Source organism: Neopsephotus bourkii, unplaced genomic scaffold (genome assembly GCF_033783945.1).
Source record: "Neopsephotus bourkii isolate Nb327-2 ecotype Australia unplaced genomic scaffold, CSIRO-AGI_Nbou_v1 NB_107, whole genome shotgun sequence".
Lineage (NCBI taxonomy): Eukaryota > Metazoa > Chordata > Aves > Psittaciformes > Psittacidae > Neopsephotus > Neopsephotus bourkii.
Window position 1 is genome coordinate 15,233,614 of NW_026900624.1, and position 24,174 is coordinate 15,257,787.

General features: G+C 41.4%; 1 protein-coding gene across 4 annotated transcripts in view; it reads right to left on the reverse strand.

Moving 5' to 3' along the window:
• Nucleotides 1–588: 588 nt before the first annotated feature.
• EP300 (E1A binding protein p300) overlaps nucleotides 589–24,174 on the reverse strand; it is a 64,608-nt gene continuing 41,022 nt past the window's right edge. For all 4 annotated transcript variants that reach the window (XM_061363186.1, XM_061363177.1, XM_061363171.1 and 1 more), the window contains 15 exons: nucleotides 24,041–24,159; nucleotides 22,624–22,863; nucleotides 21,987–22,075; nucleotides 19,479–19,559; nucleotides 18,909–18,965; nucleotides 17,373–17,450; nucleotides 16,441–16,508; nucleotides 14,848–14,998; nucleotides 14,355–14,501; nucleotides 13,810–13,923; nucleotides 8,995–9,160; nucleotides 8,221–8,385; nucleotides 6,049–6,210; nucleotides 5,339–5,620; nucleotides 589–4,035 (listed from right to left, as the gene is read on the reverse strand). In XM_061363186.1, coding sequence (XP_061219170.1) covers nucleotides 1,807–4,035; nucleotides 5,339–5,620; nucleotides 6,049–6,210; nucleotides 8,221–8,385; nucleotides 8,995–9,160; nucleotides 13,810–13,923; nucleotides 14,355–14,501; nucleotides 14,848–14,998; nucleotides 16,441–16,508; nucleotides 17,373–17,450; nucleotides 18,909–18,965; nucleotides 19,479–19,559; nucleotides 21,987–22,075; nucleotides 22,624–22,863; nucleotides 24,041–24,159 — 4,148 coding nt within the window. In that variant the 3' untranslated portion in view covers nucleotides 589–1,806. The remainder of the gene's footprint in view (nucleotides 4,036–5,338; nucleotides 5,621–6,048; nucleotides 6,211–8,220; nucleotides 8,386–8,994; nucleotides 9,161–13,809; nucleotides 13,924–14,354; nucleotides 14,502–14,847; nucleotides 14,999–16,440; nucleotides 16,509–17,372; nucleotides 17,451–18,908; nucleotides 18,966–19,478; nucleotides 19,560–21,986; nucleotides 22,076–22,623; nucleotides 22,864–24,040; nucleotides 24,160–24,174) is intronic.

The following is a 24,174-nucleotide window of genomic DNA, read 5'->3' on the forward strand; positions in this document are numbered from 1 at the left end:
CATACAGCTATGGGCAGCACACAACTATGCTTACTAGAGTGGTGCTCCACAGACAGACTATGTTCAGTAAATACCCTACATGTATCTGTCAAGTCACCACATTCCAACACAGGGTGATGGGGTGCCCAGCACCTATGGGACAAGCTTACCTCATGCTGATGCTTCGGTGCCAAAAGCTGGACAATATATTCTGAGTGAAAGAGCATTTTTTTAATATCACATATCCAAAACAATGGCTTTCATTTCAAAATGCAAAACAGGTCCTTTGAAGATGAGCTGCTCCCAGGCTGGGTGAGCTGATGGGGTATAGCTGTCTGGCACAACTGCTGAGGTCAGACCTCGGTTCTTTGGTAAGACACATGCCGGGAACAGACACGAATGCAGAGCTGTATCAAAAGTGTCCATGTAGAAGACTAATTATTACTCCATATCCCTTATTAGAGATTTACACTTTAAAACCGTCATATACATTAAATAGCTCTCCAACATCTAAGTAGTGAACGCTTGAAGCAACATCTACTTTCTGCTACCCCCATTATCTGAAGAGTAAGTAACACATGGGAGAGAAGGGAGGCATTAAAAACAGGCTGTCTGTCTCACACAGTTTATTTAACAATAGGTAATAAGAAATCAATTTTTAACAGTCTATACAGCGATCGAAAGTTCATATTTATAAGTAATCAACTTTAATTGCATGATTTACAACATTTGAGGGCCTTTTTTGCTTTCTATTTTCAAGTTTTACAGAAAGTGGAAGAGGGTGGGGAAGGGGCACGGGAAAGAGAAAGCAAGCATAAAGAAGAAACCCCAGGGACTTTTTCTCAGGTTAAAATCATCCCTTCGGAATTGTTTCTTACCCTCTTTTTTATTTATTTTTTTTTCCTTTGTTAGATGTAAAAATAACGAAAAAAATTCTTTCAAGAAAACAGAAACCACAATATATATACTACATCCATTTGGCAGCTGCCCCTGTGTATTTGCAAAAATGTCGTCTTCTCTCTACATGTACAAATTAGTTTAATACTTGAAGTTTTTCCTTTAAGCTCAGACTCTTGTATAGAAAATTCTTGGAGGACAAAAGTAGACTTCAGGAGGGGACTGAGTTATTTAATATTTTTTACACTTTTTTTTAATTCAAAGAATTGACATATTTCCAACCAAAGAGGAAAAGATTGGTATTTATTTTTTTAATATATATAATATTTATATATGTAATGTATTTTTAAAGCAACACTAACCCCTTTTGTCCTCCGGTTTTAAGAAAAGGTTCTTAGTTTTGTTTCTGGTGTGGCGTGTTTGGTTTTTTTTCAGTGACATGAAGAAAAACCAGGATAGGGAAAATGTTTACCATCTGCCTCAGTAAATAATAACTATCAATATTACATATTTTCATTAATTTAAAAAAGAAATTCAACAAAAAAAAACCCTATTGGAGGCATGAGGAGGGCCCAGCCTCTGGTGAACAGCCCAAAGACCACCCTCAGCCCAACCTCCCCAATGCACACGAGGAAAAGAAAAAAAAAACCCAAGAAAAAGGACTGGTCAGGATTCCAGCCATAACAAAAATATATTCTTTGTACTCTACTGTCCCTCAGGTTTGTTGTTGGTTTGTTTGTAAAACCACAAACTATTGGTGCAGAGTTCAGATGTGTTCCAGGGAAAAATGTTGGTTTAGCTAAGAAAGATTCAAAAAAATTTGTCTTCAGTACAAAAAGTCTTGAGAAAATAAGTTTTTTTCTTTAATTTTCATTTTTGATTTCATTTTTCTTTTTTTTTTTTTTTTGCTCCCAAAATGCTACAATGTGTCTAGTGTATGTCTAGTGTACTCTGTGAAAGGTTTGAATTCAAGTCTGAGTTCTCGGAGCTGAGCCCCAGTTCCGTGGCGCTTGTACCATGGAGGCCTGCCATGCCGGGATTGCTAGCAAGCTGGGAAAGCATTGCACTCTGGTCCGGGCTGGCAAAGTGCCCTTGATCCATGGGGTTAGCCTGGGCAGCTACCAGTCCTGGATGTGGGGAGCTGGTCTGCGGGGAGACGTGGTGTGGAGAAGGCTGAGGTTGCATCCGAGGGGATGGGCTGGAATGGGGGGGCTGGGACTGGGGCCGTGGTGAAGGGACAGGCTGTGGAGAACGCACTTGATTGGTGAGCGATGAAGGGAGCTGCTGGCCCTGTAGGTGTGGGGACTGGGCCTGGCTGGGAAGCATGTGCTGTTGGGGGCTCATAGGATTGGGCTGAGCTGGGGACCCCATCTGCTGCTGAAGTAGCCTCTGCTGGAACGCCTGCTGCAAGCTAGCTCCCGTCTCTGCACTCATTGCCTGTGGAAGCTGGCTTATTTGTCCCATGTTTCCTTGCTGCATCTGCTGCATGTGGTGCTGCATCCGCTGCTGCTGCTGTTGGGGATACCCGACGCCCTGGGGCTGCTGAAACTGACTGTGGTTGGCCATGCCTGGCCCCAGTGCTGGTCCTGCTCCCTGCTGCTGCTGTTGCTGCTGGTGGCGCTGCTGCTCAATCATCTGGTGCCGCCTCATCAGGAGGTCTCGAAACTGGGGAGCCATCCCCGAGTGATTCATATTCATCTGCTGCGCCTGAGGATTCATTCCAGCCATGGCCTGCTGTGGCTGCTGCTGCGGCTGCTGCTGGGGCATGCTGGGCCTCTGCACTCCTGCTTGCATGGGGTTTATGTTCTGCATTGCTGGGTTGGGGTGCACACCTCCCTGCTGCCCTTGCATGGCCTGCTGCGGCTGGAGACCCGGCTGACCCTGAGGCATGCCAGGCTGGCCCGTCATCCCTTGGGGGTTCTGGGTCCCTGCATACTTGGCAGCCCGCTGCTTGATGAAAGCGGCCAGCAGCTGAGGGTTGGAGTGAAGGATGTTAAGCACCTGCTGCTGCTGCATGGGTGAGCTGGGAGACCTGAGTGTCCGCAGTAGGTTTTGTAAGGCTGCCTGGGGCAGAGGTGGTTGTTTGGGCTGAGCAGCGCCAGGTACCTGACCCATCCCTGGCTGAGGAGCCATATTCATTGGCTGACCTGGCTGGGCTACTGACATCATCGATGGCCTTTGCATTCCTGGCTGCAGCTGAGCTTGGGGTAAGGCCCCCTGCACCCAGGGTGGCTGCTGCTGGATTCCTGCTGGCCCCATTCCTTGATCTATGTGACCACCAGGACCTCTGCCTATCTGTGGAGGGTTCATTCCCATAGGTGGCATCTGGGGCATCTGGTGCTGAATTGGCCTTTGGAAAATCTGAACCTGCGCCATCTGACGCTGGGTCTCTGCTGCCCGCTGGATCTGCATGGCCATTTCCACTGCTGCTGGAGGAGGACCCTGCACCGGTGGTTGAGGTGGCTGGGGTGGCGTTGGAGGAGTCACCTGGCCACCTGCCTTGCCCTGGGACACAGCGCTGGGAGGCTGAGTTCTTGGCATGGTGTAGGGTGGCATGCTGTTGGGAGGTGCAGGTTGAGGCTGCGAGGCAGGCTGGGGTGGAGGCTGGGGCTGTGGGGTTTGTGGCGTTGGGGGCTGCTGGCCTGTTGGAGTTGTCGGGGTGGCTGGCGTTGGGGAGGGCAACCCTTGCTGCTGGCCTACCACACCGGTCCGCTGCATACTCGCCATCCTCCTGCGGAGCATCTGCGCCTGTTGCAGGCGGTGCTGAAGCTGCTGTTGACGGAGCTTGTGTTTAATGTTGAGGCAGAACGGCACCGGGCACTTGTTCTCCTGGCAGTGCTTTGCGTGGTAGCAGCAGAGAGCAATGAGTTGCTTGCAGATGGGGCACCCTCCGTTGGTTTTGCGTTTGCAGCCTTTGGTGTGCTGGACAACCCGTTTCATCTTCTGACAGGATGGCAGCGAGCAGTTGGCATTACGGCACTGGCAGGCGTGCACCAGAGACTGGATACAGCGCTGAATGCTCAGGCGGCGTGAATCACCAGGGCTCTGGGTGGTTGCAGTCTGCTGGTTGTTGCTCTCGTCATCTAGACCAAGGCCTAGTTTTTCCATCTTGTGGTCATGGTTTTTAGTGTTATAGCAGGTGATGCACAGGTCATAATCCTGGAAAGACAATGAAGGAGAAGTTATCGGTGTTCCAGAAATTCTGTACAACAAGTAAATGACGTTATGCTACCTTAACAAATTACTACCAGTCTGTTCCAGGCAAATTGTTGCTCTAGGGAAAAATTCAATCTTTCACACCATGCCGAGTTATTCAAGAAGGAATAAATCCAAATTACAGCCTGGGTAGGTGTGTAGATGTAAGGATGTCTGAAATCTACACAAATATATAGCTTGAAAAACAAGTTTGCTCTGAGGTACTAAGTCACACATTATTCAGCTGGGCCAGGAAAATCCCTTTCTTTCCAGATAGGAAAGGAGAAGAAAAAGGGAGGGAACAAATAGCTGCCCATCTGCTGCTGCCTTAGGAGGCCAAGAGTGGCAGGAGAGGTACTAATTTTCAATGAAGAAAAGAGAATAAAAGCTGTATTTTTGATTTTCAGGCAAGCTAAAAAACAGAGTATGCTGACTGAAGTAACAGAACAGCATTACATTCTGTGAAAGCAACAGCACATGAGTTTGGGCTCAATAATTGATCTTTAAGAAGAAGATCCAAATCCTCAGGATTCATTAATCCACTGGAAAAAAAAAAAACAGAATTTATTTGCTGGTATATAAAAGGAAATGTGAGCATCCAATTTTAATCAGACCTTTTCAGAACTGAATCAGAGACAGTAATTTACTTCCAGCAGGCTAAAAATTTACATTCCAAACCAGATTCAAGGTTAGTCCAGCTTCTGGAGGGCAAAGAATTGACCCACACTGGTGCACTCGATGTTCAAACACACGTGCAAACAAAGATTTCTGAAAACAAAAATGCTGTTTGCAGCATCTACAGAGACACAGCAGAGTAGCAGAAAAATCACCCAAGTACAAGAATCTGACCTCTAGCATAGCAAAACCTTTATGCCAGTAAACCAATGGAGAGTCCCATTTACAGAAATACTGCAGCACAACAGTTCTAACTCTGGGAGAAGAAAGGATGCATCACTTCTCAGAAAAATCAGCTGATCCCGATTATGGCTCAAGCAATTGCTACAGTTCCAAACTGCTTAAGCAGAAGCACTTTAAATGAACTACAGGAAATACAGGAAATTCAGTTCTCCACAGCTTGAAAGTAGAAGACAAAAGTCACACCAAGTAGCGGATTAGTAAAACTGTTTGTTATAGAAACTGCTTCCTCTTGTTTCTTTTGGAACTGCCAGAGGATGAGCTGTACAGATCTTTTTTCATCAGTTAATACTGAGAGATCAGTTCAGGTAAAGATATAGGGACACAAGTAGGAAGAGCATCACCAACATACCTCACAAACAGTGCAGTGCCATCTGGTCTCCACATGATGCTTGCATTCATTGCAGGTGTAAACGAAGCGGTCTTGGCTCTGGGTATGCAGTTCGACCAGCATGCACATGGTTGACCACTGAGCCCTTCGTAGTGAGGAGAACTCCAGGTGCTTGTCTCTAGCAAGAGTTAGGAAAGCATCACGCCCATCCATCAAGTCACACGGAATGAGGGGGTCAGGCTCAACGATGGGGGGCAGGGAGTTGGCTGCAGGGCCAGCAATGAGACGGATGACAAAGAAGACCTGAAAGATAAAAAGACTTAATATGCCAGCACTTGTTAAGATGTTTTGGTTGCCAAACTTCATTACACAGACAGTACAATTCCAGGACCAGCTAACGCTTCAGTGATGGGCCATCAGGCTTGTAAGACCTGAGGAATTTCAAACCTCCAGGTACGTTGCAGGTTTCATCTTCTTCAAAAGCATTAGGTAAGCAGGACTGGACTGAACAGCAAAACTGTTGTGGCAATCCAGACTTTTAGGAAGTTCTGTATGAGCACGGTTGCATTTATCTGCACTGTCCTCACAGCAAAGAACCCAGACTTACTGGTGCACCACTCAATTCTCCAGTCAAACCTATATAATTTACAGGGCATGACTCTGAAGTATCAAAGCTTTGCACACCTCTCTACTGGAGTAAAATACACAGATCTCATTCTATCAACTCTTACCTCCTTGTGCTTCTCCATAGTGGCATACAGCTTTTGGGAGAGGTCATTGGACACATTGGGCATGCCAGGCTTTTTCTTATTGCCACGACTCAAGCTGCTCTTGTTCTTACTTGTCTTCTTATTGTTCTTCTTTTTGGCATTTTTGCTGTCTCCCTTGCTCACCTATTAATTGTAAAGGCATTTTATGTCAGGTATCTAAGCCACATCACATCAGCATTTTATTACTTTCACATCTTCCATAACTGCAGCACAAACCACACTTCACAATCGTTTACTCCAAAGACACTTACCACAGCCCCCTGAAACATTAATCACATTAGAATCACTCCAGAATACATCAAGATCAGCAGTTCTAAAAATATTAAAAGCATAAATGCTCAGGAGGTGCAAGAGAAACGTTATTTACTGAATCCTGTTTGTCTGCTATAGCTGAACACCAAAGAACCTCTTGGATAATCACAAAGAGGTTCAGTAGATGGCTTCTTGATGCAATTCAAAACTCAGCTGAGAAGTACAACTGATATTGCACTAACCAGAAGAAAAACTTAATTCACTTAGATTTAGCTTGTTACAGCTCTGACAGATTTATTTTTAATTTTTATTAGACTGCATTAAACTGATTTTGATAAGAAGCTGTTCTTCTGACTCCAAAAAGCATTAGTAGTGCAATTAATAGTATGTACCTTCCTCCTGTCATATCCTGCAACAGTCAAATGAACCAGGTCAGCTTAATTTCAATTATCATCATTTAGCAATTAATGGTTTATTCTTCTCTGCGCTTCTCAGAAGGCCCCTCAAAATACTACAGCATGTGACGATCAAGGATCAAAGCAATTCTTATCCAAACAGGCATTCTTCCTAAGCTTAAAGTAACTTTGTCAGGACAGAAATTTCCAGTGAACATGAATGACTATCGCTTCATTTGACAGTACAATTTGTTATTGCCTCATTTTCAATAAGTTAAAACATGTGGTCAATAAAGAGTTAAACCTCTTTTTGATGGTAAAGGTTAAATAGTAATATGCCACAAGCTTCCCCCACCACAGGATTTCAGGGCTGAACTCCTGTGAAGGATGGACAAAGTGTGATTCCTCATGACTGGTTTCTACTATAATAGAGAGATGGGAAATTGCAGCTACGCCAAGTAGAAAACAAACCTTTAAATAACACCTCCCTAAATAAGATGTTAGTTAATGCAAATTCATTATCAAGTTGCCTCATTCACAGGTTACTCTTGCACTTAATTCATTCAAAGTCATTGACAGAGCAGCACAGGAGAACCACAAATTCTAGCTGTAACGTTAAACCTAACTTTTTTGATCCAAAGGTCTTTCAGGAAAAAGATTAACTCTAAATCCCCCCAAAAAATCTAGTGAGGTGACAAAGCAGCAGTGCTTAAACAGTTAAGTACTACTGCATGAGCAAAAGTAGTAACCTTATCCTAGATTAAACACTTCCTCCATAAAAGCTCAGAAGATTCAAGGATGGGCAGATACATAAATTTAGCATCTGTTTATTTCAAATTTATTATTAAGAGGCATAGCCTTTTTTTTTTCCGAAGGTGAAAGCACAGTTGGTGCACATTCTCCAAGAAAACTGAACAAGAGAACAGCAAGAAATTTCTCTAAGTACCCCAACAACAATTAGCAGGAATTCGTGCTTCAGATTCACAATGACTTAAAGCTTTCTACTAAAAAAAAAAAACACAACCAAAACCCACCCCTATACAATGTAAACTACTAAATCAAAGCATTGTCACTTTCTCAGAACATTCTGCTAAGACTGGCATTAGAAATAAGTTACAAAGAAAAGACTTAGGCAGCACTCAAAAGCTAAGCTTAAGGAAAAAGCTTCCAAATCAGGCTAAGGTTGCAGCATAGTTGATAGTAATTGGATTTTAGCAGTAAAATATTCAACTAGCAGCTGTTTCAATCTAATTGACTTTGGTAATTAATTAGGTTTAAAGCCATACGAACAGCCACTGCTTGTACCAATGTAGCTGAGTGGTATTTTAACAGTTGCAATTTATGAAATGCAAAATTTAAATTTATATTAGAATAAAGCTAGAAAGGTGAAAAAATCCTCTTAGTCTGGCCCCTTTTTTTTTTCAAGATTAGCCATACATAATCACAACTTTTACATTAGGTCGTGAAATAGCAGAAGCATCCTTACATCCGTGCTTTCATTACTAGTGTTTTCCTCTCTCTTCCGTTCTTCTTCTTCTTGCTCTAGCTCCTTAATACTCTCCTCTAGAACATTAGGCCAGAAATCTCCTTCAAAGTAAGGTAGCTCTTTCGCACTTGTTAGACGATCTTCCGTTGCCTGCTTAAATATATCCTGAAAAGAGCAAAACACTTGGTTACCACTGTTTCAAGTCACAGAAGTAAAGGCAGCCTTTTCAGTATGTGATAAAAAAGGCAGATCAAAGAGCAGCTTAATATTTCATTTTGAGAGCACATTCTAAATGCAGATTTAACACTGCATCAGTTACAGACAGCTCAACAAATACATTTAAACATATGCTAGACTCCAATACACATACTTACCAAATGGGACAAATAATTACTATATTATCAACACTAGTTAAAGCCCTGGTGACTCCAAAGATTTTATATATTTCTAACTGCATCAGCAGCCTAACCCTCAAATCTTATTTAACAGAAGATTAAAAAGTCCACATAATTTGTATTAATGAAATGAGATGTGTGTTCTTTTGCAGTATTCCTCAATAATTTAGTTTGTTCTAAGTAGTTATTTCAACTCTCCTGCTAGAATCATTTCAGAAGCTATATGCTTTGAAAGGGATTTACTTTAAACTTTAAGAGCTCAATTAATTTAAAACTAAAACAGCAAGCTTTAAGAATCAGGTACAACGCAAAAGGCAAGGAAGAAAGCAAGACAAGACTGGTCAAGCCCACCCCCAGTACAAACATACACTTCACAAACCTTGTAATCATGTACGATCCGCTCTGACACAGATTTGTCCAGCATCTTTTTATACCACTCTTGCAGTCGTTTGGGCTTGGGTATCTTTTGGTCAGGAGGATGGCAATGGAAGATGTAGTCATCTCCTTCACTAGGTGGGCATGCCCAGATATGTCCAGTAGTATACCTAGCATAATTTAAAAAGTACATGTAGACTCTGATAATTAATAATAGAATTTGCTTTCCTCTCTGCCACGAGATGGAGCTACCACAGAGTTGGCTGGTGTTACCAGCTGGACAATAATTATAGCTCTCCAAGATTTTAATTCTAGTGTTCATCCCAGCTTCATTAATGCAACAGCATTACCATCTCTTTGCTAATGTTTTAAAATTCAGCACTATATATGGAGTAATTTATATACAGCGTGCATGTTTTTCAATCTGGATACAAATCAAAGCCTCATACAGACATACAATTGCCACCTCCCAATTAACTAATGAGAGAAAGAGGGAGTATTTCTACTTAGTATTACTAAGTATTTCAGTAGTAAAAGCCAGAATTCTTTTTCCTTGAGACAGTGCAGAGTGGTTTAGGTTGGAAGGGACCTCAAATATTAAATACAGAAAAGACAGGCCGGGCAGGCACGGAGGGGGAGTTGCCCTTTATGTTAGCGATAGGCTGGAGAGTATCGAGCTCTGTCTGAGGACGGGTGAGCAGTTAGCGGAGAGTTTGTGGGTCAGGGGTAAAGGGAAAATAGTGATGGGAGACATTACTGTGGGAATCTGTTACAGACCACCTGATCAAGGAGAACCTGCGGATGAAGCACTCTATAGACAGATAGGAAAAGCCTCACATTCACAGGCCCTTGTTCTCATGGGTGACTTCAACCACCCTGACGTCTGTTGGAAAGACGGTACAGCCCGGCACAAGCAATCCAGGAGGTTCCTCAATTGTGTGGAAGACAGCTTCCTTCTGCAAGTAATAGAGGAGCCAACAAGGAGAGGTGCCATGCTTGACCTTGTGCTCACCAACAGGGAAGGGCTCATTGGAAATGTGGCACTGCAGGGCAGCCTTGGATGCAGCGATCACGAGATGGTCGAATTTGAGATCCTCAGGACAGTGAGAAGAGCGTGCAGCAAGCTCACTGCCCTAGACTTCAAGAGAGCAGACTCTGGCCTCTTCAGGAACCTGCTTAGTAAGGTTCCATGGGATATCGTCCTAGAGGGCAGGGGGGCCCAAGACTCTTAGTTGGCCTTCAAGGATCACCTGCTACAAGCTCAGGAGTGTTGCATCCCAACCAGAAGGAAGTGCAGCAGGAGGGCCAGGAGACCTCCCTGGATGGATAAGGAGCTGCTGAGGAAAATTCAAATGAAAAAAAGAGTCTTATGGAAAGTGGAAGCAAGGACAGGCAGCCTGGGAAGAGTACAGGGATGTTGTCTGGGAAGCTAGGGACCAGGTTAGGAAAGCTAAGGCCCAGTTAGAATTAAACTTGGCTAGGGATATTAAGGATAACAGGAAGGGATTCTACAGGTACATAGCAAATAAAAAACAGAGTAGGGAGAATGTAGGCCCCCTCAGGAAGCTCTCAGGTGAACTAGCTACACAGGATTTGGAGAAGGCTGAGGTTGTGAATGACTTCTTTGCCTCGGTCTTCACTGGCAAAGGCTCTGACCGCTCCACCCAAGTCTTGGAAGGCAGACGCAGGGACTGTCAGAATGAAGACCTTGGGCCTACCGTAGGAGAGGAATTGGTTCGAGACCATCTAAAAATCTGAATGTGCACAAGTCCATGGGTCCTGATGAAATCCATCCATGGGTCCTGAAGGAGCTGGCAAATGAAGTTGCTAAGCTGCTGGCCATCGTATTTGAAAAATCATGGCAGTGAGGTGAAGTTCCTGACGACTGGAAAAAGGGAAATATAACCCCCATTTTCAAGAAGGGGAAAATGGATGACCTGGGGAATTACAGACCAGTCAGTCTCACCTCTGTGCCTGGCAAAATCTTGGAGCAGATTCTCCTGGAAGGCATGCTAAGGCACATGGAAAACAACAAGGTGCTTGGTGACAGCCAGCATGGCTTCACTAAGGGGAAATCCTGCCTGACCAATTTGGTGGCCTTCTATGATGGGGCTACGGAACTGATGGACAGGGGTAGAGCAGCTGATGTCATCTACCTGGACTTGTGCAAAGCGTTTGACACTGTCCCACACGACATCCTTGTCTCTAAATTGGAGAGACATCAATTTGATGAATGGACAACTCGGCGGGTAAAGAACTGGCTGGATGGCCGCACACAGTTGTGATCAATAGTTCAGCATCCAGCTGGAGACCAGTAACGAGTGGTGTCCCTCAGGGATTGGTGTTGGGACCGGTCTTGTTTAACATCTTCGTCGCTGACATGGACAGTGGGATTGAGTGCGCCCTCAGCAAGTTTGCTGATGACACCAAGCTGTGTGGTTCGGTTGATACGCTGGAGGGAAGGAATGCCATCCAGAGGGACCTTGACACGCTTGTGAGGTGGGCTGATGCCAACCTCATGAAGTTTAACCATGCCAAGTGCAAGGTCCTACACCTGGGTTGGAGCAATCCCAGGCACAGCTACAGGCTGGGCAGAGAAGAGATTCAGAGCAGCCCTGCGGAGAAGGACTTGGGGGTGCTGGTCGATGAGAAAATGAACATGAGCCGGCTGCAGTGTGCACCTGCAGCCCAGAAAGCCAACCTGGGCTGCATCAAAAGGAGCGTGACCAGCAGGTCGAAGGAGGCGATCCTGACCCTCTACTCTGCTCTCGTGGGACCTCACTTGGAGTATTGTGTGCAGTTCTGGTGTCCTCAGCATAAAAAGGACATGGATCTGTTGGAACAAGTCCAGAGGAGGGCCATGAGAATGATCAGGGGACTGGAGCACCTCCCATATGAAGATAGGCTGAGAAAGTTGGGGCTGTTCAGCCTGGAGAAGAGAAGGTTGTGTGGAGACCTCATAGCAGCCTTCCAGTATCTGAAGGGGGCCTATAGGGATGCTGGGGATAGACTCTTCATTAGGGACTGTAGTGATAGGACAAGGGGTAACGGGTTAAAACTTAAACAGGGGAAGTTTAGATTGGATATAAGGAGGAAATTCTTTCCTGTTAGGGTGGTGAGGCACTGGAATAGGTTGCCCAGGGAGGTTGTGAATGCTCCATCCCTGGCAGTGTTCAAGGCCAGGTTGGACGAGGCCTTGGGTGATATGGTTTAGAGCGAGGTGTCCCTGCCCATGGCAGGGGGGTTGGAACTTGATGATTTTAAGGTCCTTTCCAACCCTAACTATTCTATGATTCTATGATCACCTAATTCCAGGGCAGAGACACCTTCCACTAGACCACATTGCACCAACCCCATCCGACCTGGCCATGAACACTGCCAGGGATGGAACAGCCACAGGTTCTCTGGACAGTCTATGCCAGTGTCTAACTGCCCTCACAGTGAAGAATTTCTTCCTAATATCCAGTCTAAAAACATTTTAAAAAACAATTCACTTAAACACACAATTCACTTTTTCTACCATAAATCCTCTGGCTTTTAACTTTAAGAATCAGTATTGAAAGGTTTCACAATTATATCTGGGAATAAACAGTCACCATTAACCTATATACTATTGGGTGTACAATCTGAGTATTACGAAGACAGGTGACATCCGAATAGTAGCAGCTGCAGAGAAGATGAAACCACGAAGAACACTTTTTCATCTTCAGTTCTTTATTAGTTTTTGAAAAGAACTCCAGTAGGAGGAATAATCAGATCTCAAGTTGGAGAATAACAGCCATCTTTAGCTCTGCAGAATCCTACCCAAACCCTGTAAACTGCAGCCAGTTGTCATTCCTTCTGCCCAAGAAGGGAGAGATGATACTGCATGACCAATACTGTTTTCCCAAAATGAGAACCTGATGTTAGCCATTAGCACAGAAAACAGCCTTAAGTAAAACTGAGCTCTGAGTGCTAAGCAGCATTTTTTTTTTCAGAGTCACAGGTTAGAAAATACACAATAAAAAGGCCAGAAAAGTCTAATATATGCCTCTGAAGTCCTAAGGAACATACCATCTCACTGAGGTACTGAAGAGTACCATCCACCTCCATTCTGACCCCCCTAATTTTTCTTATGCAGCTACTCTAAACATAGTCCCTAACCATTTCTTCATGAATAACTCTGCCAAGCTACAACAGATACCTTTGACAACAGATTGATGTTTCCTTGACTGCCTTTTCTACTTCCATAATTATGGTAGTTTAATTTCCATCTTTCTCATTTCTTCAGTTGTTCTGTGTTCTCTTTTGTGCTGTCCAAAGTATACTTTCCTCTCTCATCTAACTTTTCAGTTTCTCACAAATTTCAGCTATTCTTTCTATAAGAGATTTCTTAGTGGCCTTACACAGCTGTTACAGTAAATCAGTACAGACAAAAATACACTTATCTTTCTCCTTATAAGCATGGGTAAGGACTTGCCAGCCCAAATGAAAGACCTGATTAAAGCACTGGCATTACACAAGGACTGCACTATCAACGCAACCAGCAAAATTTTATGGTCCAGATAAAAGGCTCACTTTTTCTGCTCAGATTTAGAAAAGTTTTACATAGGTTTGGAAACCTTAAAATATCTGAAGCATAAGCCTCTCCTGAAAGACAGGCTTTGTCATTTTGTCTCAACTATACGCAGTTTTGGTCAAGTTATCCTATCACCAGTTGATATTTAGACACCACATTCTGCACAGTAGGATGTAGTTGCATTTGCACTGAGAACTACCTAGCACAAACACTGCACAGAACACAAAAAACCCCAAACAAATCCAAACCAAAAACACTTACCCTAGTTTCTTGACATATTCTAGATATCCAATTAGTATTTCATGATAGACAGCAGTCCTCAAGCATTTAGGGCGGAAGAAATGAACACTGTCAAGGTAAGATATATACACTCGCCTAAAAAACAAAACAAAACCCAAAACAAACACAAAAGGCATTATGAGAAGCAAAGATTTTAAAGTAGTTCTACAAATTTATTCACATTTTTATACATATAAAGCATCCAATATAACAGCAGCCTTTAAAGCCTCTGATCCTTATTTACCTCTAGAAACTCAGCCTTCTTTTGATATCCTAGCCTCCTGTCTAAAATTATTGAATCCCTCCCTTGAGAATACTGACAACTGATCTTTGAGACAGTGCCTGTCAAGCCAGCATCCCCAGTAAGAAGCAACCCCAACTGCCATATTTCCTACAGAAGCTACTTTGTTTCTAGAAGTTAACAGCACTAAGAGTCTTCACAAATGCAACACTGAAGCTCTACACACAGAAGGTTCACCCAAATGGAAAAGTACCAAAATAAAACAAAGTTTCACACAGCTCCTCACCTTTGATTGGGTGGAGGACAGTCTGAGCCATACTCCTGTACATGCATCCCAAAGAAGCACAAGTCTACGCCATCAATCTCCTCAAAGGCAAAAAGCGCTTTTGTTCGATAAGGGAAAGACTCTGCCATCTCTCCACTGTCTACAAACCTGGAGGTTACCGAGGGTAAAGAGGAATACCAAATATATCCACATATTAGAGAATACATGTCACTAGGTAAAGGCAACACTAATGAAGGCTGCTGTAAGTATAACTTTAGTGCAATTTTAAATGCTTACAGACTATTCAAATATAAGGCATACACTTCTTACTGTGAAAAAGCTGACATTCATCACAACTAAGGCACATGCTGCTGTAACATCCGTCTTTCAAGAACTGGTCAGTAGTCAGGTTTTGAATAAAAAAGCATTTTTTCAGAACTGTAACATGTAAGTAAATTCAAATAGCTTCCACCTCCCCCCAAAAGAAGTAATATTAGAAATGGAAAGAACATACCTTGCTTTCATTCCAGGTTTTACTTCAACAGTTTTGTCAGACGCATGTACCACCCTAACTGTAACCTCTCCTGCCTCAGGGTGGTTCTGTCGTCTTAAGAAATCATTGACTCTGTTCTCCAAGAAGGTACCAAGTCTTGTAGCTGGTAACCCTGCAGGAGAAAAATACAGCTCTAAATATATACAGAATTGGAACTGTTCAAATGTGATTATTCAGAATTTAATGCAAAATGACTTTTAATGTATGCAGTATGCAATCATAAATTAAGAGCTTTATCTTTAAACACTAACACTTCTAGATGGGGTGAGATGCTTTTCACCTGCAGCCATGTTTATGGTTTATACATTATTTAAATGAAGACTTCATATTTCAACCCAATTTCTATCTGTCTTAGAAGTCAATTACAATTTAGGCTCCTCCTGAATAGAAGTTCTTTGTTGTTTCAACTATATTACAAAACACTGCTCTCATACATAGCGTCAAGAGCTGACATTGCATTTGGAAGTGTATTCTGCCTATGAAGCCACACTAGCCAAGTTAGTCTCTGTATTTACCAAAAGAATATATCTCAGTAATGGAAAGAACAAGTAAACACAACTGTATCTGCAAGTAACATAGTTTAGAAGTTTCTCAAACAAAACTGACAAAACCCTGAATCTGAAAGGGAGCGTAAGACTTCCGGTGTAACAGGGCCTGACTCACTGCTGCACATTACCCCTGGAAAGTGACACAGCTGCCAATCAGCTTCTCATTTTCCAATTTCAGTAACACATCTCTATGCTATGTTAAGTATACAATACATACAGGTTGCTCAAAATAAAACCTGATACAAACTATAAGAGAACACTTGTATTTTTCCTGTATTCTTGGCAAATCTCAGAAGTTTTCATTTTGGAGATTTTGGAAAAAGCCTCAGACATTGAATCCACTCACTGACTCATTTGCTGAACCTTGATGCTATTGGTTGGCCAGGGATATATATCTATATATTTATTATTATTTTTAGTAGAAATGTAAATACTCACTATTTGCAAGTACACCAACCTAAAAAGATTCTGAAAGACTTACTTGGTCTATAGAACAGATGGTGACTAAACCAATTTCTTCCTACAATGCCTTCAAGTCAGCTGCCTTGATCAAGAGGAAATGTCTACTGAGTGGTCTGGGGTTTTTTGTGATTGAGCCCTTTTCTCCACCAAAGCTTTTAAGAGCAGCAGTAGCATGGCAACTTGGTACATGTTATCATAAATTTAAGTTAGACTACAGTCACACAGTAACCCTTTCCCAATGCTATATGACAGCTGAGATAAAAGGATGTGTATCATGCATTAGCAGTGCTCTAGAACAGTGTGTTAACCTTCTACAACAGACTACTAAGCAAAGGTATCAGCTGTGAATGCAAACATTCTGAACATCACAGAACTGATGTTCAGAACTGATCAAAAGTACCTGCCTTTAACTCAAAAAAGGCCCAAACCCAAAAAAACCTAAACCCAACCCAACCCTGAAAGAAATAAAAAATGAGCCTAAAATCCACCTGTTCCCCATTCTTAAATTATTTAAGATGTATTGGTGTAAATGTCAGAATCTTACTTTTAGCAGAAAATTTGTTCTCCTTCCTGGTTCGTCCTGTTTTCTTTAGGCAGCCATCACAGACAAAGCTGAAACAAAAGGAGAAAAAAAATGAAAACCCACCTCAAGTCAGTCCATGAAGTTCCTTAGCATCTTAACATTAGAAGCCAAGTCTTTCATCAGATCTATCTGGTCTGGAAAATATGTTAATGCAAATTTGAAATAAAAGAACAGCACCAGCAAAAACGGCTCAAGTGTTTCAGAGCTGCAGAGGGGGATCTAAGCTCCACCCAAGTATACTCCATATCCAAGTATACTTCAGCATTGAAGGGTAGATCCTTCCTCAGTTACAGGACATCTACCCTCTTCTGCAGCAATCTGGATGGATCAACAGAATGGTAAAAGACATTTCATATAAAGGGAACGTTTAAGCTCATACAGAGCTTTATCTACACTTACCAGCTTTTTAAAAAAGCTTTAAAAGCAATCAGAATAAACTCCAGTATGTTGATCATGAACCATGGAGTATCTGAAGATCAAATTTTCAGATTTAATCTGATCACCAAAGTCAAAAAAGTGAATTCTCCTGCTAAAATTCTTTTAGTTTTTTTTTAGATGACAAAGCAGTGATTTGTATAGAAAACAGACCATATTAAACTGTTACTAAAACTAAACATATCTTTTCATGAAGGACTAGAATCTTTAAACATGAAAGGCTGAAACAAAGCTGAAAGGTCCTCTTGCACACAAAGGAATGTTAGAAACTTAAAGATTAGAAACAACTTTAGACACAATGCAGTAAGGTATGATGTCATCTTAAAGATTCTGTAGATTTTTCAGCCACGAATGCAGCTTCTTTCATTCGATGCTCTTTTATAACCAACGTAAGGATGTGCATGCACTAACTCTAGTAAATCTATCATATACTCTCTACTTAAGGAGAAATTTCTCACCCAGAAGGCCAGATTATCTCATTGTGAAGAACACAGATCTGGTGCATTTTTCTTCCACACTCTATACATTCAACAAACCTGTAGAAGGAAAAAAGGGGGAAGGGAACAAAGGTTAGTAATAACATTATTTGCTTGTGTAGTATTTTATTAGAGAATTTCTAGTATTTAGGGTCTTGAGCCTATTTAACACAGAGGGCACATCTATGCTGAGAAGTGCCTCCAGAATGCATTAAGAATCTGTCAGCTCAAGTCAGGTACACTATGCAGGGAACACATTATTATTATTACTTGCTTGCTTTACTGCAATCCACTTAAGTCTGTTTTGTTATTTTGTTTTTGATGGGTGTTGGTGTTTTTTTTTCCCTAAAGTGAAGACCTTATAAAGTTAAAAATCTGGAAAGTGCTTGTTGCTGTAATGAAGAGAAGGGAAATAGATCCACAGGTGTCAGAAGCCAAGAACCAGGGGAAGTAGCTAGCTGTTAGTTGCCCCACTATACTTGAAAGCTGGGGTACATTCCAAATATACTACAGAAGAGTGGGCAGGAAGAAAACAGTAGCAACATCAAAGTCACTTTCAGAAGACTAGCAAAGATTTAAAGACAACTGAGGTAAGTGGTAAGATTTACTTCAAATGTTGGTGAATGTAAGTCTCTAAAATACATAAGATTGCTTCATGTGTCGAGACAATCTGACTCCTTTTGAACATGTGTATTTATAAGAGTGAGATTTTGAATGAATAGCTGTCATTTGTGTTGAGCATACGGTACCATACTCTAAGTTAGGCTTGTATTCTGTGTAAAGCTGTATCTTCAGTGTAACCAAGGGAAAGTATGAATCAAGTTACTATTCTCTCCTTCCCACAGGCCTTGTAAAACAGAAGAACTGAGTGACCTTTATGCCCTTAGAAAGATGGTGTGGGAAGAATACACATCCTTTTTTGCTCATTCATTTGAGAATGAGAATAATTTTCGCACAGTAGCGGCACAGGTGTATAATGCAGAACCATGTAAAGTGAATTCAAAAAAAACCCTCAGGACTATAAAGAAAAGCAGCTGGGTCACCATGATCTTTAGTTTACTGGACGTCTACAGTTCTGCTTTCAAAGTAGTGTAGAACCACTGACTGATTCAAATTTAGCAACTTCTACTACAGCTGCCTGTAAAATATGACAACTAGAAAAGCCAGCAGCACTCAAAGAGCTACTGCCAAGCGACTCAAACCAATTCTGAGACTTTGCCACAACAGGGTTTCAGAGCAGAGTTATCTGCATTCATCCTTCTGTGAATCCACATTCAAGAGAATAAAATGCAATAGTTTTGACCCATATGTGTTATGTATTTCTCAAGTACAGCTGTGGTTGTTTGGGTTCTCAGTACAGAATGTTGCTTACTGAGCACCCCCTGCCTACTAACAGAGCTACATGAAATTGGAAAACACTGGAAAGCAAAGCTGATAGAGAATAACATCTTGTTACAAAATAGTAGTAGTAGTAATAATAATAATAATGCTCATTCAAAGTATGACAACATTACTTACAGTTCAGGGTCCAGTGTATCATTTTTCCGTTTTGAAAACTGTTCTTTGTTTATCGTGCTATGGAGAAACAAGCAATAAAATTCAGTTTTAACACACAACACATTTATGCCGTACCACATGTGTCAACATATCAAGACAAAACTTGCAAGCAGGTTTTTTAAAAGCTCACTGACACTACAAAAAATTTACAGTGACAGACAACTGAAGTATATGCCACACTTGATGCATAAAATGTGGAAAATGTTCTTTTTCTATGGGACAGCTTGTAAAGAATCCCATTGCTTCCTTATTCAGTTTTGCTACAAGGATAAATGTTAAAACTTGCTGACACAGACTATGTCAAACTTCTATTTGACTAAGTGCTTATTTTTCACTACAGTCACTCCGGACTTTAAAGAAAAAAATAAAATACCCTACAGCACAAGCTCAAGCTTTTATGAAGAATATCTTGTTCACCTTCTACCAGCCTACAAAAAGCAAGTGTTATCCAAAACTAAGCTTCCCATTAAGGCACTATAGATGATGATACAGCTTATGAATGCACAGCCCAAGGACACAGAGGTCACTCACGTTTGAGGTTGTGATGGGTCATCTCCTAGAGAAACGCTCTCCCCTTGGATTTCATTGAAGCACTTCTCACAGAAATGATACCTGTCAGCAAGAATGTCATATTTGGGTGAACTGCTCCATCCACACAACAAAACCCAAGTCAAGCAATGGAGCCACCAATCCCAGCAGACCAAGGGACAGAAGTAGAGAGCAGGAGAGCAGGTCATCAGCAGCAACAAGGCTATTCAATGATGCAGACTTATGGGGCCCACATTGGTTGGTTTGGGATTTGGGGACATTTTAGAGTTTGGGGTTTTTTGTGCAATCAGAGCCAAGTGCAGACAATGGCAAGCATGAAGAAGAAATAAAATAACAAAAAAAACGGGGGTTTGCAGGATTAAACCAAAAACATAGAAGCAGGACTTCATGATCTTAAAGGCCTTTTCCAAACTAGCTGATTCGATAACAAGAAAACACAAAGCAGAAAGCTGAGGCAAAGCATAGATTAGCATTAAATCTCTCAAATGGGTTCACAAACAGCAAATGATTAAAGCAAATTAAACAAGAGTATTCCATTTTAGCATACCCATACCCTCTTCATTTTAATAATCCATGCCACGTACAGCAAAGGATTAAAAATGAGAAAGGGGAAAGAGCAGAAGGAACGAAAAACTGCTACTCTGACTTTTATGTCAGCACAGCAATTCTGTTGGCAGAGAAGCAGAAGTAGATCAGTGGGAGAGGGGTAGTCTTCCAACTTATACATGTAAATGCTACAAGACCACATTCTCTCCCAGTTGAAACAGAAAGCTAAACATCAGAAGCTTCGAGAACAAAACATGTCCTTGAAAATCTTACAGACATTATAGGACAGTCAAACTGCATGTTAACTAAATTCCTTACGTTAACTACACACATAACACTCTAGAATGACACGATTCTGCCACAGCCCGGTTTCAGTGTAGAACAGTCCAGGCATCAACACAGCAAGCATCACAGAGAAAGATTTCTTTCATACTTGAATAAAATAATGATTAATTCAACACTCTACCCCAGCCCTCAAAAATGTTCTAAAACTGTAGCCTCTCCATTACTAAGACATGTTAACTGAGCACACAAAACATCTAAAAATAGAAAGAAACGAAAGAAAATTCAAACAATTTTATTATAAAGCCACACAAACCAACACTGTAACAGCTGCAAAGACAGGTCTCTTAACCCTCTCCCATTTTTCATCTGAGATACTGCAGAGAACAGTACTTTTGAAATTGTACATTTTGGTCTAATACATATATGTGTGCGTACAACATAATTTACAAGTCACATGTATGCACCTATTACAGTGGAAAGATTTCCTTCTAATGTCTGAACACATGTAAAGCACATCACATTTGTGAGTAATAATCTTTTGGTCCACCTAGTGCTTGCACAGAGATAAGTGTTAAGTGTAAGATACTGACAATATGAAAAGCTCTACACTACAGAAGTCTAAGAGGACAATAGTTATTATGGGATACTATAAGCTTATTTTCTTATTATTTTTTACTCCTAAAAACCTTCATTCACTGCTATAAACCTTTATGAAGCCTAAGGTGGTCAAGACTCAACTTCTGTAGTTCTTCAGCTGTTTTCACCTGATCAGGTGCTTCAGTAAACTGCAACTCTTGCAAAACATTCTTGGCTTTCAGGTAAAAGCCTCAGTGGGTTTGTTGTCCTGGGTATTTTTGTTTAAGATGTTGACAAGAATTAAGAGTGGGAAGTAAATTCATGGAGGTGACAGTCTGGAGGTAACCAAAACCTAACAGGCGCATTTTCTGGTGACAGGATATGGGAGTGTTAAAGCATGTATTTCCCTGCTTCTTCCTGCCTCGCTTCCCCAGTTGGCAGAGATGGCTGGCAAGAAACCTTCCTTCAGAAGTCAAATTAAGTTTAAAGCCTTTAATAAACCCCAAGTAAGATGCGAAAATAATAAGAAAAGAACTCAAAATAGCTGTAGAAGTGACAGCATTTTACAGAGCTGGTGACAGCTACTGCGAGACAACTCCCTTAAGGAACCTTCAGGAAAAAAGCAAGCAATCAATCTGCTGAAGATCTGAATACACAGAAATAAGTTTTGCTCCTGAGTGTTAACATAGTGAGAAAAACAAAGACTTGCCAAGTATAATATGTATTATGAGCACATACTTGCTGCATAGCTTACTCTGTGTTCTGCATGAAAAATACTGCTGCATAATAGGAAGCAAAGACAACAGACTTGTAGACACCTGAAGAAACCTTAATTAACTGCAGGATAAAAATTTACTAAGACATCGCATTACTGCAAGCAAAAGGAGGAAGAGTGAAGGCTGCAGTGAACTTTTGCAGAAAGAAATCATTAACACAAGGTAAACCATTCAATCTGCACTTCCCGCAAATTATCTTAAAACACAAAGCTGTACAGATATTAAGAGGGTGTATATGTAAATACACTCACGCCTTTAACAGATTATTGCAGCATGCAAAAAACGACACAGAGTGAGTTTTCTTTACCTGTTCTGGTAACTGTAGTAAGTGGCATCTCGAGGGATTGTGCATAGCTGTTTGCCATAGCAACACAAAGTCTGTGGTGAGAACTCCAACTGCAAAGAGGAATGGATTGTCTTAGTACTTATACACAGTTTCATTTGCTCTCCAAATGAATGCAAGTGTGACCCAGACAACTATCATTTCCACCTTATTCTGTACACAGATCTCACAGTACATCAAGTGTATGAAGTGCTAGTGATAAAACCAACATGCAGTGGGCTGTTGCATTCAAGCTAACTCTTCTACAAAGATGAAAAGTGTATCAAAACAAGACAATGGACATAGACAGTCTCACTATACAGTGAAGCACTTCTGCAATAACAAACCCACATCTGTTTAATTTGGAAACAGGTTTGCCCTAGTAAAAAATAAGCCTTCAATTACTGACTTTCCCCTCCTCCAAGGGCTTATACACAAATAGATGATGTAAGCACCAGATAGAATATCCATAAACCCCTCAAAATTGGGTTACTCAGGTTTGCTAAAACCTGGTAAACTCTCAAAATTTTTGACACAACAAAAGTGACAACAACTACAACTGCTGTATTTTTCCCCCTTCAATACCAGGAAGCAAACAGCAGACTAATCTTAGTTTTCTTACCTTTCTTCCACAGCAATAACCAAGGCTCTGCATAACTGGGTCAATTTCTTGCTCAAACACCTCCGCCAGTTTGGAACAGTACTTGTATACCCGGGATGTTTTGCGGTTATACAACCAGGCATTATTGAACATGAGCCAGATGTCATCTACATATTGCCAGGGTTCCTGATACTGTCCTGTGTCCAGCTTCCTCTTGATAGTAGAAAGATCCATAGGGTTCTTCACTATGTCAAAATAATCCTGCAAGAAAACAGTGTATCAAAACACCGCTACAGAGCTATGTTGTGACACGACAACATGTGCATTCTCAGCATATAAGTTCATCTCCAGTACATCAAGAAAAACAGGTTCCTCCCTGACTTGATTGTCAAATGATTGTGACACACGGTGAGATCTCTAAGTAATACCATATCTCTAAGCACCATACCCAGTGCTTTCTTTTCTTATTCCTTTATTTCTCAGGTGTTACTGCTCTTCCAATCCTGATGAAATATAGCCACTCTCATTTTAATCACCAAAACAAGTACGACAGAAAGTAGTAAATGGCAATTTTTTTGCAGCCTGTAAGCTGAGGTTATGCACAAGAACATTAATAGAACGTGACTCTCTTTAGTAGATCAGACAACCTGATAAACAAAAAAGAAGTAACTATCAGAGGATGAAAGATACATGTCTCCTTTAAAGAATGCCTTTTCCCAATCCTCATCCCAATCAGTTATGGAACCACTTCTCCTACAAAAGTTCTTCAAATATGACACCAACTGAGAGCTTGTTAAAGAATATCAGCAGTATTTATGCCTGCTTTCAATACAACAGGCCTTGAATTTCTGCAATATTTATCCTTAAAAAAAAACCCCAAAACAAAAAAGACAAAAAACTGAACCCGTAATACAAAATTAAAAAGAATCTTTCAGCCAAAAAAACCCAACAACATTGCCCAAAGCATACAAGTAGGACTTCTATGTATAGATATTTGAATATATAGTAAACTTGTGTGGTCAGTCCAGAGAAGCTTCTTTAACTGGCCTTGATCGGCATAATTTCCCGTAAATTAAGCTAAACTTTATATATGATGAGAAACACCTACAGAACTCAGCAACAGAAATATCACAACATGAAGCAACATCCATAAAAGCCCACATAGCACTGGAGATCTGGGGATCTGCTGGTAATCACTTTAATGTACGGCATACCTGCTTATTTATCAAAAGGAACACAGAACCAAACAAACTTTGGAAAAACACTCCCAAAACTTTTCTAAGCCAGACATCACACATTCCACTGCCTGAGCTAAACCCCTTCAAGTGTATCAATAGATAAACGTTAACAAGATGGCCTTAAGTTGTTCTCAAATGGGTATACCATAATATAGTAGTTTTGAATTAAAGCCAGCAAAGTATCTTGCTAAGACACTCACAGGAATTCCCAGTAGTTGGGGATCCACAGGCTGTCGAAATGGAAGAGACTCTGGATCCTGACGATAAAGTGCCTCCAGTGTTGGCATAAGTGCCTGCCGCAACTCTTCTGGCTTGAAAACTTTGAAAAACAATC